General features: G+C 50.9%; 1 protein-coding gene across 1 annotated transcript in view; it reads right to left on the reverse strand.

The window, feature by feature from the left end:
• Positions 1–967: 967 nt before the first annotated feature.
• The window catches only part of LOC127922397 (UDP-GalNAc:beta-1,3-N-acetylgalactosaminyltransferase 2-like), a 30,247-nt gene continuing 10,968 nt past the window's right edge, over positions 968–20,246 (reverse strand). Inside the window, 6 exon segments of the mRNA XM_052506108.1 lie at positions 968–2,704; positions 2,753–3,040; positions 3,085–4,015; positions 5,408–5,464; positions 7,016–7,175; positions 17,008–17,133. Coding sequence (XP_052362068.1) covers positions 3,875–4,015; positions 5,408–5,464; positions 7,016–7,175; positions 17,008–17,133 — 484 coding nt within the window. The 3' untranslated portion in view covers positions 968–2,704; positions 2,753–3,040; positions 3,085–3,874.

Raw genomic sequence — 20,246 nt, forward strand, 5'->3', positions numbered from 1 at the left:
TCCCCAATCACCAGTCCCCAATCACCAGTCCCCAATCACCAGTCCACAATAACCAGTCCACAATCACCAGTCCCCAATCACCAGTCACCAGTCACCAGTCCACAATCCCCAGTCACCAGTCCACAATCACCAGTCACCAATTACCAATCACCAGTCCCCAATCACCAGTCACCAGTCCCCAATCACCAGTCACCAGTCCCCAGTCACATCACCAGTCCACAATCCCCAGTCACCAGTCCCCAATCACCAGTCACCAATCACCAGTCACCAATCACCAGTCACCAGTCCCCAGTCCACAATCACCAGTCCACAATCACCAGTCCCCAATCACCAGTCCCCAATGCGCAAAAATGCAAATGCTTTCCGTTTGAGTTATATTAGGTTTTATTTTCACCAGTCACCAATCATCAGTGCTACTTGATTTAAATTGCAGGGCCAGTAAACAAATATACATTCATGAAATTAATGAACAAAGAAAACCATTGTTTCTGAGAGGTGATGTTTTTTATTGATCAATCTGGAATGTGCTCAATTGATCCTGAATCGCTGTCCCAAATGGGACTATATTCCCTCTATTAAGTAGGGCTCTGGTCAAAAGTAGTGCACTAGCTAGGTATTGGGGTGCCATTTGAGACTGCACATTACATTCATCTAGAGTTCTTCCACATATCTATAAAAATGTGTTGAACAAATTCATTGAGATCTCAGGTGAAATTGGATTACAGTCTGTATGTGGTGCCTGACAATACAATAACACCACCAATGGGTTGGTATAGTACTGTACATAGTTTCACAAACCCTGTCCGTGTCCCAAATACATCTAAACTAGTGCACTAGATGGGTAATATAGGGGTCTCTGGTCTAAACTAGTGCACTAGATGGGTAATATAGGGGTCTCTGGTCTAAACTAGTGCACTAGATGGGTAATATAGGAGTCTCTGGTCTAAACTAGTGCACTAGATGGGTAATATAGGGGGCTCTGGTCTAAACTAGTGCACTAGATGGGTAATATAGGGGGCTCTGGTCTAAACTAGTGCACTAGATGGGTAATATAGGGGGCTCTGGTCTAAACTAGCGCACTAGATGGGTAATATAGGGGGTCATGTGGGACAAATTCGGTGTTGGTTTGAAATCTACAAATAGTGACGAGGCTTGGCGATGAGGAGTAGCTTGGGAGAATAATTGACTAAATAACACCAGTAGAATGAAACGTAACATGGTCATCTGTGTCTCTCCCACATCATTCAGCACTTTACATTTGGTTACGCCGGTATCCTGCCTTTTGACAGGAAATGTCACTGTTCAGAAACCAGTATCCATTGTCCCCGGGGCTAAACAGGTGAATCCAGGTGAAAGCTATGATCCCTTATTGATGTCACTTGTTAAATCCACTTCAAATCAGTGTAGATGAAGGGGAGGAGACATGTAGATGAAGGAGAGGAGACATGTAGATGAAGGAGAGGAGACATGTAGATGAAGGAGAGGAGACATGTAGATGAAGGGGAGGAGACATGTAGATGAAGGGGAGGAGACATGTAGATGAAGGAGAGGAGACATGTAGATGAAGGAGAGGAGACATGTAGATGAAGGGGAGGAGACATGTAGATGAAGGGGAGGAGACATGTAGATGAAGGGGAGGAGACATGTAGATGAAGGAGAGGAGACATGTAGATGAAGGAGAGGAGACATGTAGATGAAGGGGAGGAGACATGTAGATGAAGGAGAGGAGACATGTAGATGAAGGGGAGGAGACATGTAGATGAAGGGGAGGAGACATGTGGATGAAGGGGAGGAGACATGTAGATGAAGGGGAGGAGACATGTAGATGAAGGGGAGGAGACATGTAGATGAAGGGGAGGAGACATGTAGATGAAGGGGAGGAGACATGTAGATGAAGGGGAGGAGACATGTAGATGAAGGGGAGGAGACATGTAGATGAAGGAGAGGAGACATGTAGATGAAGGAGAGGAGACATGTAGATGAAGGAGAGGAGACATGTAGATGAAGGGGAGGAGACATGTAGATGAAGGAGAGGAGACATGTAGATGAAGGAGAGGAGACATGTAGATGAAGGAGAGGAGACATGTAGATGAAGGAGAGGAGACGGGTTGAAGAAGGATTTTTTAGCCTTGATATATTTGAGACATGGATTGCGTATGTGTGCAGTTCAGAGGGTGAATGGGCAAGACAAAAATGTTAAGTGCTTTTGAACAGGTGCAACTCAATATTAGGAAGGTGTTCCTAATGTTTTGTACTCTGTAGAGACCTAGGGCTGTATGTGTCAAGCGTCTCGGAGTGCTGGTCTAGGATCAGCTTAGCCTTTTAGATCATAATTAATAAGTTAACACGGACAGGAGTGACCTGTTCCTAGATCACCAATCCTACTGAGACGATGTGTTCAAGCCTTGTGTTCTACCTTCCCAGACTGTTAGCTAACTACCTTCCCAGACTGTTAGCTAACTACCTTCCCAGACTGTTAGCTAACTACCTTCCCAGACTGTTAGCTAACTACCTGCCCAGACTGTTAGCTAACTACCTGCCCAGACTGTTAGCTAACTACCTGCCCAGACTGTTAGCTAACTACCTGCCCAGACTGTTAGCTAACTACCTGCCCAGACTGTTAGCTAACTACCTGCCCAGACTGTTAGCTAACTACCTGCCCAGACTGTTAGCTAACTACCTGCCCAGACTGTTAGCTAACTACCTGCCCAGACTGTTAGCTAATTACCTTCCCAGACTGTTAGCTAACTACCTTCCCAGACTGTTAGCTAACTACCTTCCCAGACTGTTAGCTAACTACCTTCCCAGACTGTTAGCTAAATACCTTCCCAGACTGTTAGCTAACTACCTTCCCAGACTGTTAGCTAAATACCTTCCCAGACTGTTAGCTAACTACCTTCCCAGACTGTTAGCTAAATACCTTCCCAGACTGTTAGCTAACTACCTTCCCAGACTGTTAGCTAACTACCTTCCCAGACTGTTAGCTAACTACCTTCCCAGACTGTTAGCTAACTACCTTCCCAGACTGTTAGCTAACTACCTGCTCAGACTGTTAGCTACCTGCTCAGACTGTTAGCTAACTACCTGCTCAGACTGTTAGCTAACTACCTGCTCAGACTGTTAGCTAACTACCTGCCCAGACTGTTAGCTAACTACCTGCCCAGACTGTTAGCTAACTACCTGCCCAGACTGTTAGCTAACTACTTTCCCAGACTGTTAGCCAGCTACCTGCCCAGACTGTTAGCCAACTACCTGCCCAGACTGTTAGCTAACTACCTTCCCAGACTGTTAGCTAACTACCTTCCCAGACTGTTAGCTAACTACCTTCCCAGACTGTTAGCTAACTACCTGCCCAGACTGTTAGCTAACTACCTGCCCAGACTGTTAGCTAACTACCTGCCCAGACTGTTAGCTAACTACCTGCCCAGACTGTTAGCTAACTACCTGCCCAGACTGTTAGCTAACTACTTTCCCAGACTGTTAGCTAACTACTTTCCCAGACTGTTAGCTAACTACTTTCCCAGACTGTTAGCTAACTACCTTCCCAGACTGTTAGCTAACTACCTTCCCAGACTGTTAGCTAACTACCTTCCCAGACTGTTAGCTAACTACCTTCCCAGACTGTTAGCTAACTACCTGCCCAGACTGTTAGCTAACTACCTTCCCAGACTGTTAGCTAACTACCTTCCCAGACTGTTAGCTAACTACCTTCCCAGACTGTTAGCTAACTACCTTCCCAGACTGTTAGCTAACTACCTTCCCAGACTGTTAGCTAACTACCTTCCCAGACTGTTAGCTAACTACCTGCTCAGACTGTTAGCCAACTACCTTCCCAGACTGTTAGCTAACTACCTGCCCAGACTGTTAGCTAATGTTAGCTGTGTCCCCAGGGACATCCACAGGGGTCCCCGCAGGCCCTCTTCCTAGCCCAGAGCGAGCGGAGCTCCTCGGGGGAGTGTTGGGGCGACGACAGCATGTCCTGGTAGCAGTCCTTCTCACACAGCCAGCCTGCATCCTGGGGAGACAGCAACAACAACAACAACAACCATCAGACAACAGTCAGACAATTAGGGTTAGGTTTATTAAGGTCTATCAATGCTAACTGGCATTCGTGTTAACAACCAAGGTGAAAGACAAGAATAACACGAGCTTGTTGGTTAGGGTGACTGTTTTCAGGTAGGCTACCACACTATGTTACCTGCTATGTCTACTATACTAGTGTAATCTGGTTCTTTACCTGGTATTTCTACTATACTAGTGTAATCTGGTTCTTTACCTTGTATTTCTACTATACTAGTGTCATCTGGTTCTTTACCTAGTATTTTTACTATACTAGTATCATCTGGTTCTTTACCTGGTATTTCTACTATACTAGTGTCATCTGGTTCTTTACCTGGTATTTCTACTATACTAGTGTCATCTAGTTCTTTACCTAGTATTTCTACTATACTAGTGTCATCTGGTTCTTTACCTGGTATTTCTACTATACTAGTGTCATCTGGTTCTTTACCTGGTATTTCTACTATACTAGTGTCATCTGGTTCTTTACCTGCTATGTCTACTATACTAGTATCATATGGTTCTTTACCTGGTATTTCTACTATACTAGTGTCATCTGGTTCTTTACCTGGTATTTCCACTATACTAGTGTCATCTGGTTCTTTACCTGGTATTTCAACTATACTAGTGTCATCTGGTTCTTTACCTGGTATTTCAACTATACTAGTGTCATCTGGTTCTTTACCTGGTATTTCTACTATACTAGTGTCATCTGGTTCTTTACCTAGTATTTCTACTATACTAGTGTCATCTGGTTCTTTACCTGGTATTTCTACTATACTAGTGTCATCTGGTTCTTTACCTGGTATTTCTACTATAGTCGTGTCATCTGGTTCTTTACCTGGTATTTCTACTATACTAGTGTCATCTGGTTCTTTACCTGGTATTTCTACTATACTAGTGTCATCTGGTTCTTTACCTAGTATTTCTACTATACTAGTGTCATCTGGTTCTTTACCTGGTATTTCTACTATAGTCGTGTCATCTGGTTCTTTACCTGGTATTTCTACTATACTAGTGTCATCTGGTTCTTTACCTGGTATTTCTACTATAGTCATGTCATCTGGTTCTTTACCTGGTATTTCTACTATACTAGTGTCATCTGGTTCTTTACCTGCTATTTCTACTATACTAGTGTCATCTGGTTCTTTACCTGGTATTTCTACTATACTAGTGTCATCTGGTTCTTTACCTGGTATTTCTACTATAGTCATGTCATCTGGTTCTTTACCTGGTATTTCTACTATACTAGTGTCATCTGGTTCTTTACCTGCTATTTCTACTATACTAGTGTCATCTGGTTCTTTACCTGGTATTTCTACTATACTAGTGTCATCTGGTTCTTTACCTGGTATTTCTGTGGTCCAACAGCAGCCATCCAGATCCCCATGCTCACATCTTCCCCCTGAAACAAAACGTAACACATTATGAGTCTCCAATGGTGCCTTGCTTTTCTGGTAGAAAGAGAAGGAAGGTACACAATAGTACATTGTGGTAGACAGAAGGTGCTCTTTAGTAAAAGGGTGAATTGGTCATCATAAAGAAAAGGAGGACCAAGGCCCTCTTCATATAATGAATTAAAATGCCTTTATTAGTATGTCATGTTCAATAGAAACAAAGTTTTAAAAATCCGATGCGTTTCGGCTGCATGGCCTTCGTCAGGAGTACAAAGAAATAACACAATGTCCTCTTGTGAACCTCTTTTCCAATTAGCCCTAATTAGAAGAGGGAGTGGTTACAAAATTGAATGGACACACCCAGTAAGCAATACTATCCACATTAAAAAGTTAAATACTGTAGCTATGTTATCATAAAGATACAACTCCAAGCTAGAAGTATTAGAACACTTAGAAAGGTAGTTCTAACCTTAAATATGACTGGGAGAAGTGTCAAGAATCAGAAAGCTATATATTCCATAGTCCACTAGAACAAAGCAAAACATGAACAACAGCAGTCTAAACGTCGCCAGACCCACTGGCTCCAGGTCATCTACAAGGCCATGCTAGGTAAAGCTCCGCCTTATCTCAGTTCACTGGTCACGATGGCTACACCCATCCGTAGCACGCGCTCCAGCAGGTGTATCTCACTGATCATCCCTAAAGCCAACACCTCATTCGGCCGCCTTTCGTTCCAGTACTCTGCTGCCTGTGACTGGAACGAACTGCAAAAATCGCTGAAGTTGGAGACTTTTATCTCCCTCACCAACTTCAAACATCTGCTATCTGAGCAGCTAACCGATCGCTGCAGCTGTACATAGTCCATCGGTAAATAGCCCACCCATTTTACCTACCTCATTCCCATACTGTTTTTATTTATTTACTTTTCTGCTCTTTTGCACACCAATATCTCTACCTGTACATGACCATCTGATCATTTATCACTCCAGTGTTAATCTGCAATATTGTAATTATTCGCCTACCTCCTCATGCCTTTTGCACACATTGTATATAGACTGCCCATTTTTTTCTACTGTGTTATTGACTTGCTAATTGTTTACTCCATGTGTAACTCTGTGTTGTCTGTTCACACTGCTATGCTTTATCTTGGCCAGGTCGCAGTTGCAAATGAGAACTTGTTCTCAACTAGCCTACCTGGTTAAATAAAGGTGTTCTCAACTAGCCTACCTGGTTAAATAAAGGTGTTCTCAACTAGCCTACCTGGTTAAGTAAAGGTGTTCTCAACTAGCCTACCTGGTTAAATAAAGGTGTTCTCAACTAGCCTACCTGGTTAAATAAAGGTAAAATTTAAAAAAATAGCTGAGGGCAATTGGTCAAAATGTCCACTAGATGACAGCAAATGGACCAATCACAACCCTACAGGAAGGGTGAGAAATCACCCCCAGATTTCTAAAACCTTGTTTCTATTGAACATGCCATACTAATAAAGGCATTTTAATTAATTATATGAAGAGGGCCTTGGTCCTCCTTTCTTTTTGAAAGTGTTTGGTGCCGTGTACCTGGTAGGCCTTGAGTTGCTCTGCATTGCTGGCCAGCCATTGGACGAGGTCCCTGGAGGCCACGTAGCCCGAGCCGCAGGCGAAGGCCGGGTAGGCTGGACTGGCGTATTCTAGCTCCTGCCACTTCCCAATGCGGTCCACCGCCCAGCTCTGACGGAAACTGGGAAAGAAAGAACATCAGACAGACAGACTTCCCAATGCGGTCCACCGCCCAGCTCTGACGGAAACTGGGAAAGAAAGAACATCAGACAGACAGACTTCCCAATGTGGTCCACCACCTAGCTGTCTAACAGTAGGAAGAACAACAGACCAACAGGCAGACAGACAGACCGGCAGGCAGGCAGGCAGACACTTCCCAATGTGGTCTACCACCTAGCTGTCTCACAGTAGGAAGAACGACAGACAGACAGACAGGCAGGCAGGCAGGCAGGCAGGCAGGCAGGCAGGCAGGCAGACACACTTCCCAATGTGGTCCACCACCTAGCTGTCTAACAGTAGGAAGAACAACAGACAGACAGACAGACACTTCCCAATGTGGTCTACCACCTAGCTGTCTCACAGTAGGAAGAACGACAGACAGACAGGCAGGCAGGCAGGCAGGCAGGCAGGCAGGCAGGCAGGCAGGCAGGCAGGCAGGCAGGCAGACACACTTCCCAATGTGGTCCACCACCTAGCTGTCTAACAGTAGGAAGAACAACAGACCAACAGGCAGGCAGACAGAAAGACACTTAGAATTTATCTAACTAGGAGCTGCTCTGAGCAAAATGAGTCTGGAGAACTATCTAGGCTGTAGGCAGTTTTCCCCTGGTTTAAACCTTCATTTAACTAGGCAAGTCAGTTAAGAACAAACTCCTATGTACAATGACGTCCTACCGGGGAACAGTGGTTTAACTGCCTTGTTCAGGGGAACAGTGGGTTAACTGCCTTGTTCAGGGGCAGAACGACAGATTTTTACCTTGTCATGTCGGGGATTGAATCCAGCAACCTTTCGGTTACTGGCTCAACGCTCTAACCACTAGGCCACCTGCCGCCCAACGCTCTAACCACTAGGCCTCCTGCCACCCAACGCTCTAACCACTAGGCCTCCTGCCACCCAACGCTCTAACCACTAGGCCTCCTGCCACCCAACGCTCTAACCACTAGGCCACCTGCCGCCCAACGCTCTAACCACTAGGCCACCTGCCGCCCAACGCTCTAACCACTAGGCCACCTGCCGCCCAACGCTCTAACCACTAGGCCACCTGCCGCCCAACGCTCTAACCACTAGGCCACCTGCCGCCCAACGCTCTAACCACTAGGCCTCCTGCCACCCAACGCTCTAACCACTAGGCCTCCTGCCACCCAACGCTCTAACCACTAGGCCACCTGCCGCCCAACGCTCTAACCACTAGGCCTCCTGCCACCCAACGCTCTAACCACTAGGCCTCCTGCCACCCAACGCTCTAACCACTAGGCCACCTGCCACCCAACGCTCTAACCACTAGGCCACCTGCCACCCAACGCTCTAACCACTAGGCCACCTGCCACCCAACGCTCTAACCACTAGGCCACCTGCCACCCAACGCTCTAACCACTAGGCCACCTGCCGCCCAACGCTCTAACCACTAGGCCTCCTGCCACCCAACGCTCTAACCACTAGGCCTCCTGCCGCCCAACTCTCTAACCACTTCAAAGGATACTAGATCCTAGATCAGCACTCCTACTGAACACTGTCTAGCACGCCGTGTCCGTATCCAGACACAGTCTACCACGCCGTGTCAACGTATCCAGACACAGTCTACCACGCCGTGTCAACGTATCCAGACACAGTCTACCAGGCCGTGTCAACGTATCCAGACACAGTCTACCACGCCGTGTCAACGTATCCAGACACAGTCTACCACGCCGTGTCAACGTATCCAGACACAGTCTACCACGCCGTGTCGGTATCCAGACACAGTCTACCACGCCGTGTCAACGTATCCAGACACAGTCTACCACGCCGTGTCAACGTATCCAGACACAGTCTACCACGCCGTGTCAACGTATCCAGACACAGTCTACCACACCGTGTCAACGTATCCAGACACAGTCTACCAGGCCGTGTCAACGTATCCAGACACAGTCTACCACGCCGTGTCAACGTATCCAGACACAGTCTACCAGGCCGTGTCAACGTATCCAGACACAGTCTACCACGCCGCGTCAACGTATCCAGACACAGTCTACCACGCCGCGTCAACGTATCCAGACACAGTCTACCACGCCGTGTCAACGTATCCAGACACAGTCTACCACGCCGTGTCCGTATCCAGACACAGTCTACCACGCCGTGTCCGTATCCAGACACAGTCTACCACGCCGTGTCAACGTATCCAGACACAGTCTACCACGCCGTGTCAACGTATCCAGACACCGTCTACCACGCCGTGTCAACGTATCCAGACACAGTCTACCACGCCGTGTCAACGTATCCAGACACAGTCTACCACGCCGTGTCAACGTATCCAGACACAGTCTACCACGCCGTGTCAACGTATCCAGACACAGTCTACCAGGCCGTGTCAACGTATCCAGACACAGTCTACCACGCCGTGTCAACGTATCCAGACACAGTCTACCACGCCGTGTCAACGTATCCAGACACAGTCTACCACGCCGTGTCAACGTATCCAGACACAGTCTACCACGCCGTGTCCGTATCCAGACACAGTCTACCACGCCGTGTCGGTATCCAGACACCGTCTACCACGCCGTGTCAACGTATCCAGACACAGTCTACCACGCCGTGTCCGTATCCAGACACAGTCTACCACGCCGTGTCGGTATCCAGACACAGTCTACCAGGCCGTGTCAACGTATCCAGACACAGTCTACCACGCCGTGTCAACGTATCCAGACACCGTCTACCACGCCGTGTCAACGTATCCAGACACAGTCTACCACGCCGTGTCCGTATCCAGACACAGTCTACCACGCCGTGTCAACGTATCCAGACACAGTCTACCACGCCGTGTCAACGTATCCAGACACAGTCTACCACGCCGTGTCAACGTATCCAGACACAGTCTACCACGCCGTGTCAACGTATCCAGACACAGTCTACCACGCCGTGTCAACGTATCCAGACACAGTCTACCAGGCCGTGTCAACGTATCCAGACACAGTCTACCACGCCGTGTCAACGTATCCAGACACAGTCTACCACGCCGTGTCAACGTATCCAGACACAGTCTACCACGCCGTGTCAACGTATCCAGACACAGTCTACCAGGCCGTGTCAACGTATCCAGACACAGTCTACCACGCCGTGTCAACGTATCCAGACACAGTCTACCAGGCCGTGTCAACGTTCAGACACAGTCTACCAGGCCGTGTCAACGTATCCAGACACAGTCTACCACGCCGTGTCAACGTATCCAGACACAGTCTACCACGCCGTGTCAACGTATCCAGACACCGTCTACCACGCCGTGTCAACGTATCCAGACACAGTCTACCACGCCCGTGTCAACGTATCCAGACACAGTCTACCAGGCCGTGTCAACGTATCCAGACACAGTCTACCACGCCGTGTCAACGTATCCAGACACAGTCTACCAGGCCGTGTCAACGTATCCAGACAGTCTACCAGGCCGTGTCAACGTATCCAGACACCGTCTACCACGCCGTGTCAACGTATCCAGACACAGTCTACCACGCCGTGTCAACGTATCCAGACACAGTCTACCACGCCGTGTCAACGTATCCAGACACAGTCTACCACGCCGTGTCAACGTATCCAGACACAGTCTACCAGGCCGTGTCAACGTATCCAGACACAGTCTACCACGCCGTGTCAACGTATCCAGACACAGTCTACCACGCCGTGTCAACGTATCCAGACACAGTCTACCACGCCGTGTCAACGTATCCAGACACAGTCTACCACACCGTGTCAACGTATCCAGACACAGTCTACCAGGCCGTGTCAACGTATCCAGACACAGTCTACCACGCCGTGTCGGTATCCAGACACAGTCTACCACGCCGTGTCAACGTATCCAGACACAGTCTACCACGCCGTGTCAACGTATCCAGACACAGTCTACCACGCCGTGTCAACGTATCCAGACACAGTCTACCAGGCCGTGTCAACGTATCCAGACACAGTCTACCAGGCCGTGTCAACGTATCCAGACACAGTCTACCACGCCGTGTCAACGTATCCAGACACAGTCTACCACGCCGTGTCAACGTATCCAGACACAGTCTACCACGCCGTGTCCGTATCCAGACACAGTCTACCACGCCGTGTCAACGTATCCAGACACAGTCTACCACGCCGTGTCAACGTATCCAGACACAGTCTACCACGCCGTGTCGGTATCCAGACACAGTCTACCACGCCGTGTCAACGTATCCAGACACAGTCTACCACGCCGTGTCAACGTATCCAGACACAGTCTACCACGCCGTGTCCGTATCCAGACACAGTCTACCAGGCCGTGTCAACGTATCCAGACACAGTCTACCAGGCCGTGTCAACGTATCCAGACACAGTCTACCACGCCGTGTCAACGTATCCAGACACAGTCTACCACGCCGTGTCCGTATCCAGACACAGTCTACCACGCCGTGTCAACGTATCCAGACACAGTCTACCACGCCGTGTCAACGTATCCAGACACAGTCTACCACGCCGCCGTGTCAACGTATCCAGACACAGTCTACCACGCCGTGTCAACGTATCCAGACACAGTCTACCACGCCGTGTCAACGTATCCAGACACAGTCTACCACGCCGTGTCAACGTATCCAGACACAGTCTACCACGCCGTGTCAACGTATCCAGACACAGTCTACCACGCCGTGTCAACGTATCCAGACACAGTCTACCACGCCGTGTCAACGTATCCAGACACAGTCTACCACGCCGTGTCGGTATCCAGACACAGTCTACCACGCCGTGTCGGTATCCAGACACAGTCTACCACGCCGTGTCGGTATCCAGACACAGTCTACCACGCCGTGTCAACGTATCCAGACACAGTCTACCACGCCGTGTCAACGTATCCAGACACAGTCTACCACGCCGTGTCAACGTATCCAGACACAGTCTACCACGCCGTGTCAACGTATCCAGACACAGTCTACCACGCCGTGTCCGTATCCAGACACCGTCTACCACGCCGTGTCAACGTATCCAGACACCGTCTACCACGCCGTGTCAACGTATCCAGACACAGTCTACCACGCCGTGTCAACGTATCCAGACACAGTCTACCACGCCGTGTCACCGTATCCAGACACAGTCTACCAGGCCGTGTCAACGTATCCAGACACAGTCTACCAGGCCGTGTCAACGTATCCAGACACAGTCTACCAGGCCGTGTCAACGTATCCAGACACAGTCTACCAGGCCGTGTCAACGTATCCAGACACAGTCTACCACGCCGTGTCAACGTATCCAGACACAGTCTACCACGCCGTGTCAACGTATCCAGACACAGTCTACCACGCCGTGTCAACGTATCCAGACACAGTCTACCACGCCGTGTCAACGTATCCAGACACAGTCTACCACGCCGTGTCAACGTATCCAGACACAGTCTACCACGCCGTGTCAACGTATCCAGACACAGTCTACCACGCCGTGTCAACGTATCCAGACACAGTCTACCACGCCGTGTCCGTATCCAGACACCGCCTACCACGCCGTGTCAACGTATCCAGACACAGTCTACCACGCCTTATCAACGTATCCAGACACAGTCTACCACGCCGTGTCAACGTATCCAGACACAGTCTACCACGCCGTGTCAACGTATCCAGACACAGTCTACCACGCCGTGTCAACGTATCCAGACACAGTCTACCAGGCCGTGTCAACGTATCCAGACACAGTCTACCAGGCCGTGTCAACGTATCCAGACACAGTCTACCACGCCGTGTCAACGTATCCAGACACAGTCTACCAGGCCGTGTCAACGTATCCAGACACAGTCTACCACGCCGTGTCAACGTATCCAGACACAGTCTACCACGCCGTGTCAACGTATCCAGACACAGTCTACCAGGCCGTGTCAACGTATCCAGACACAGTCTACCAGGCCGTGTCAACGTATCCAGACACAGTCTACCAGGCCGTGTCAACGTATCCAGACACAGTCTACCACACCGTGTCAACGTATCCAGACACAGTCTACCACGCCGTGTCAACGTATCCAGACACAGTCTACCACGCCGTGTCAACGTATCCAGACACAGTCTACCACGCCGTGTCAACGTATCCAGACACAGTCTACCACGCCGTGTCAACGTATCCAGACACAGTCTACCACGCCGTGTCAACGTATCCAGACACCGTCTACCACGCCGTGTCCGTATCCAGACACAGTCTACCACGCCGTGTCAACGTATCCAGACACAGTCTACCACGCCGTGTCGGTATCCAGACACAGTCTACCACGCCGTGTCAACGTATCCAGACACAGTCTACCACGCCGTGTCAACGTATCCAGACACAGTCTACCACGCCGTGTCAACGTATCCAGACACAGTCTACCACGCCGTGTCAACGTATCCAGACACAGTCTACCACGCCGTGTCAACGTATCCAGACACAGTCTACCACGCCGTGTCGGTATCCAGACACAGTCTACCACGCCGTGTCAACGTATCCAGACACAGTCTACCACGCCGTGTCAACGTATCCAGACACAGTCTACCACGCCGTGTCAACGTATCCAGACACAGTCTACCACGCCGTGTCAACGTATCCAGACACAGTCTACCACGCCGTGTCAACGTATCCAGACACAGTCTACCACGCCGTGTCAACGTATCCAGACACAGTCTACCACGCCGTGTCAACGTATCCAGACACAGTCTACCACGCCGTGTCAACGTATCCAGACACAGTCTACCACGCCGTGTCAACGTATCCAGACACAGTCTACCACGCCGTGTCGGTATCCAGACACAGTCTACCACGCCGTGTCAACGTATCCAGACACAGTCTACCACGCCGTGTCAACGTATCCAGACACAGTCTACCACGCCGTGTCAACGTATCCAGACACAGTCTACCACGCCGTGTCAACGTATCCAGACACAGTCTACCAGGCCGTGTCAACGTATCCAGACACAGTCTACCACGCCGTGTCAACGTATCCAGACACAGTCTACCACGCCGTGTCAACGTATCCAGACACCGTCTACCAGGCCGTGTCAACGTATCCAGACACAGTCTACCAGGCCGTGTCAACGTATCCAGACACAGTCTACCAGGCCGTGTCAACGTATCCAGACACAGTCTACCACACCGTGTCAACGTATCCAGACACAGTCTACCACGCCGTGTCAACGTATCCAGACACAGTCTACCACGCCGTGTCAACGTATCCAGACACAGTCTACCACGCCGTGTCAACGTATCCAGACACAGTCTACCACGCCGTGTCAACGTATCCAGACACCGTCTACCACGCCGTGTCAACGTATCCAGACACAGTCTACCACGCCGTGTCAACGTATCCAGACACCGTCTACCACGCCGTGTCCGTATCCAGACACAGTCTACCACGCCGTGTCAACGTATCCAGACACAGTCTACCACGCCGTGTCGGTATCCAGACACAGTCTACCACGCCGTGTCAACGTATCCAGACACAGTCTACCACGTGTCCGTGTCAACGTATCCAGACACAGTCTACCACGCCGTGTCAACGTATCCAGACACAGTCTACCACGCCGTGTCAACGTATCCAGACACAGTCTACCACGCCGTCCAGACACAGTCAACGTATCCAGACACAGTCTACCACGCCGTGTCAACGTATCCAGACACAGTCTACCACGCCGTGTCGGTATCCAGACACAGTCTACCACGCCGTGTCAACGTATCCAGACACAGTCTACCACGCCGTGTCAACGTATCCAGACACAGTCTACCACGCCGTGTCAACGTATCCAGACACAGTCTACCACGCCGTGTCAACGTATCCAGACACAGTCTACCACGCCGTGTCAACGTATCCAGACACAGTCTACCACGCCGTGTCAACGTATCCAGACACAGTCTACCACGCCGTGTCAACGTATCCAGACACAGTCTACCACGCCGTGTCAACGTATCCAGACACAGTCTACCACGCCGTGTCAACGTATCCAGACACAGTCTACCACGCCGTGTCGGTATCCAGACACAGTCTACCACGCCGTGTCAACATATCCAGACACAGTCTACCACGCCGTGTCAACGTATCCAGACACAGTCTACCACGCCGTGTCAACGTATCCAGACACAGTCTACCACGCCGTGTCAACGTATCCAGACACAGTCTACCACGCCGTGTCAACGTATCCAGACACAGTCTACCACGCCGTGTCAACGTATCCAGACACAGTCTACCACGCCGTGTCAACGTATCCAGACACAGTCTACCACGCCGTGTCCGTATCCAGACACAGTCTACCACGCCGTGTCCGTATCCAGACACAGTCTACCACACCGTGTCAACGTATCCAGACACAGTCTACCACGCCGTGTCAACGTATCCAGACACAGTCTACCAGGCCGTGTCAACGTATCCAGACACAGTCTACCACGCCGTGTCAACGTATCCAGACACAGTCTACCACGCCGTGTCAACGTATCCAGACACAGTCTACCACGCCGTGTCAACGTATCCAGACACAGTCTACCACGCCGTGTCAACGTATCCAGACACAGTCTACCACGCCGTGTCAACGTATCCAGACACAGTCTACCACACCCCGTGTCAACGTATCCAGACACAGTCTACCACGCCGTGTCAACGTATCCAGACACAGTCTACCACGCCGTGTCAACGTATCCAGACACAGTCTACCACGCCGTGTCAACGTATCCAGACACAGTCTACCACGCCGTGTCAACGTATCCAGACACAGTCTACCACGCCGTGTCCGTATCCAGACACAGTCTACCACGCCGTGTCAACGTATCCAGACACAGTCTACCACGCCGTGTCAACGTATCCAGACACAGTCTACCACGCCGTGTCAACGTATCCAGACACAGTCTACCACGCCGTGTCCGTATCCAGACACCGTCTACCACGCCGTGTCCGTATCCAGACACCGTCTACCACGCCGTGTCAACGTATCCAGACACAGTCTACCACGCCGTGTCAACGTATCCAGACACAGTCTACCACGCCGTGTCGGTATCCAGACACAGTCTACCACGCCGTGTCGTATCCAGACACAGTCTACCAGGCCGTGTCAACGTATCCAGACACAGTCTACCAGGCCGTGTCAACGTATCCAGACACAGTCTACCCACGCCGTGTAAACGTATCCAGACACAGTCTACCACGCCGTGTCGGTATCCAGACACCGTCTACCACGCCGTGTCAACGTATCCAGACACAGTCTACCACGCCGTGTCGGTATCCAGACACAGTCTACCACGCCGTGTCAACGTATCCAGACACAGTCTACCACGCCGTGTCGGTATCCAGACACAGTCTACCACGCCGTGTCAACGTATCCAGACACAGTCTACCACGCCGTGTCAACGTATCCAGACACAGTCTACCACGCCGTGTCAACGTATCCAGACACAGTCTACCACGCCGTGTCAACGTATCCAGACACCGTCTACCACGCCGTGTCGGTATCCAGACACAGTCTACCACGCCGTGTCAACGTATCCAGACACAGTCTACCACGCCGTGTCGGTATCCAGACACAGTCTACCACGCCGTGTCAACGTATCCAGACACAGTCTACCAGGCCGTGTCAACGTATCCAGACACAGTCTACCAGGCCGTGTCAACGTATCCAGACACAGTCTACCACGCCGTGTCAACGTATCCAGACACAGTCTACCACGCCGTGTCGGTATCCAGACACAGTCTACCACGCCGTGTCAACGTATCCAGACACAGTCTACCAGGCCGTGTCAACGTATCCAGACACAGTCTACCAGGCCGTGTCAACGTATCCAGACACAGTCTACCACACTGTATCTGTACAGTACTCACTTTCCCCACCAGAAGTTGTGTCTCTTCAGGCCCTTGTGGTCGATCTTCATTAAAACCTTGTCCACGTCAATATAACAATCATCATCCGTCTTCAGGAGCAGATCAAACGCAGCGTTTCCCACCGACCTGTAAAACAGCAGGGAGTTATCAACCCACCTATCAGACAACAGATCATTAATTAACCCACCTATCAGACAACAGATCATGAATTAACCCACCTATCAGACAACAGATCATTAATTAACCCACCTATCAGACAACAGATCATGAATTAACCCACCTATCAGACAACAGATCATGAATTAACCCACCTATCAGACAACAGATCATGAATTAACTCACCTGTCAGACAACATAACCACACTACCATTCAAAAATTTGGGGTCACTTAGAAATGTCCTTGTTATCCATGAAAACATACATGAAATGAGTTGCAAAACCAATAAGAAATATAGTCAAGAAGTTGACAAGGTTATAAATAATAATAAATAAAATAATTTTTGTCCTTCAACCTTCTCTTTCGTAAAAGAATCCTCCATTTGCAGCAATTACAGCCTTGCAGACCTTTGGCCTTCTAGTTGTCAATGTGTTGAGGTAATCTGAAGAGATTTCACCCCATGCTTCCTGAAGCACCTCCCACAAATTGGATTGGCTTGATGGGCACTACGCACCATACTGTCAAGCTGTTCTCACAACAGATCAATAGGGTTGAGATCCGGTGTCTGTGCTGGCCACTCCCATGCTTCCTGAAACACCTCCCACAAGTTGGATTGGCTTGATGGGCACTTATTACGTACCATGTGGTCAAGCTGCTCCCACAACAGTTCAATAGGGTTGAGATCCAGTGACTATAATGGAGTGGCAAGCACAGACAGAATACCAGCTGACTGCTTCTTCCTAAATAGTTATTGCATAGTTTGGAGCTGTGCTTTGGGTCATTGTCCTGTTGTAGGAGGAAATTGGCTCCAATTAAGCGCAGTCCACAGGGTATGACATGGCGTTGCAAAATGGCCTTCCTTCATCAAGGTCTCTTTGACCCTGTACAAATCTCCCACTTTACCACCACCGAAGCACCCCCAGACCATCACATTGCCTCCACCATGCTTGACAGATTGCGTCAAGCACTCCTCCAGCATCTTTTCTGCATCTCACGAATGTTCTTCTTTGTGATCCGAACACCTCAAAAACTTAGATTTGTCTGTCCATAACACTTTTTTTTCCAATCTTCCTGTTATTTAGCTTTTTTTTGCAACTCTGCCTAGCAGGTCAGCATCCCTGAGTCGCCTCTTCACTGTTGACGTTGAGATTGGTGTTTTGCGGGTACTATTTAATAAACCTGCCAGTTGAGGACTTGTGAGATGTCCGTTTCACAAACTAGGCACTCGTCGTACTTGTCCTCTTGCTCAATTGTGCACCGGGGCGACCCACTCCTCTTTCTATTCTGGTTAGAGCCAGATTGCTCTGTTCTGTGAAGGGAGTAGTACACAGTGTTCTACCTGATCTTCAGTTTCTTGGCAATTTCTCCCATGGAGTAGTCTTAATTTCTCAGAACATGAATAGACTGACGGGTTTCAGAAGAAAGGTCTTTGTTTCTGGCCATTTTGAACCTGTAATGGAACCCACAAATGCTGATACTCTAGATACTCAATTATTCTAAAGAAGGCCAATTTTATTGCTTTAATCAGAACAACAGTTTTCAGCTGTAGCGTCAGGCTGGGGATAGTAGCGTCAGGCAGGGGATGGTAGCGTCAGGCTGGGGACGGTAGCGTCAGGCTGGGGACGGTAGCGTCAGGCTGGGGACAGTAGCGTCAGGCTGGGGACAGTAGCGTCAGGCTGGGGACAGTAGCGTCAGGCTGGGGATAGTAGCGTCAGGCTGGGGATGGTAGCGTCAGGCGGGGGATGGTAGCGTCAGGCGGGGGATGGTAGCGTCAGGTGGGGGACGGTAGCGTCAGGCTGGGGACGGTAGCGTCAGGCTGGGGACGGTAGCGTCAGGCTGGGGACGGTAGCGTCAGGCTGGGGACGGTAGCGTCAGGCTGGGGACGGTAGCGTCAGGCTGGGGACGGTAGCGTCAGGCTGGGGACGGTAGCGTCAGGCTGGGGACGGTAGCGTCAGGCTGGGGACGGTAGCGTCAGGCTGGGGACGGTAGCGTCAGGCTGGGGACGGTAGCGTCAGGCTGGGGACGGTAGCGTCAGGCTGGGGACGGTAGCGTCAGGCTGGGACAGTAGCGTCAGGCTGGGGATAGTAGCGTCAGGCTGGGGATGGTAGCGTCAGGCTGGGGATAGTAGCGTCAGGCTGGGGATAGGAGCGTCAGGCTTGGGATAGTAGCGTCAGGCTGGGGATAGTAGCGTCAGGCTGGGGATAGTAGCGTCAGGCTGGGGATAGTAGCGTCAGGCTGGGGATAGTAGCGTCAGGCTGGGGATAGTAGCGTCAGGCTGGGGATAGGCTGGGGACGGTAGCGTCAGGCTGGGGACGGTAGCGTCAGGCTGGGGACGGTAGCGTCAGGCTGGGGACGGTAGCGTCAGGCTGGGGACGGTAGCGTCAGGCTGGGGACGGTAGCGTCAGGCTGGGGACGGTAGCGTCAGGCTGGGGATAGTAGCGTCAGGCTGGGGATAGGCTGGGGATAGTAGCCTCAGGCTGGGGATGGTAGCGTCAGGCTGGGGATAGTAGCGTCAGGCTGGGGATGGTAGCGTCAGGCTGGGGATGGTAGCGTCAGGCTGGGGATAGTAGCGTCAGGCTGGGGATAGTAGCGTCAGGCTGGGGATAGTAGCGTCAGGCTGGGGACAGTAGCGTCAGGCTGGGGACAGTAGCGTCAGGCTGGGGACAGTAGCGTCAGGCTGGAGATAGGAGCGTCAGGCTGGGGACAGTAGCGTCAGGCTGGGGACAGTAGCGTCAGGCTGGGGACAGTAGCGTCAGGCTGGGGATAGGCTGGGGACGGTAGCGTCAGGCTGGGGACGGTAGCGGCCAGGCTGGGGACGGTAGCGTCAGGCTGGGGACGGTAGCGTCAGGCTGGGGATAGGCTGGGGATAGGCTGGGGATAGTAGCCTCAGGCTGGGGATAGTAGCGTCAGGCTGGGGATGGTAGCGTCAGGCTGGGGATGGTAGCGTCAGGCTGGGGACGGTAGCGTCAGGCTGGGGACGGTAGCGTCAGGCTGGGGACGGTAGCGTCAGGCTGGGGACGGTAGCGTCAGGCTGGGGACGGTAGCGTCAGGCTGGGGACGGTAGCGTCAGGCTGGGGACGGT

Source organism: Oncorhynchus keta, unplaced genomic scaffold (assembly GCF_023373465.1).
Source record: "Oncorhynchus keta strain PuntledgeMale-10-30-2019 unplaced genomic scaffold, Oket_V2 Un_contig_2556_pilon_pilon, whole genome shotgun sequence".
In the NCBI taxonomy this organism is placed as follows: domain Eukaryota; kingdom Metazoa; phylum Chordata; class Actinopteri; order Salmoniformes; family Salmonidae; genus Oncorhynchus; species Oncorhynchus keta.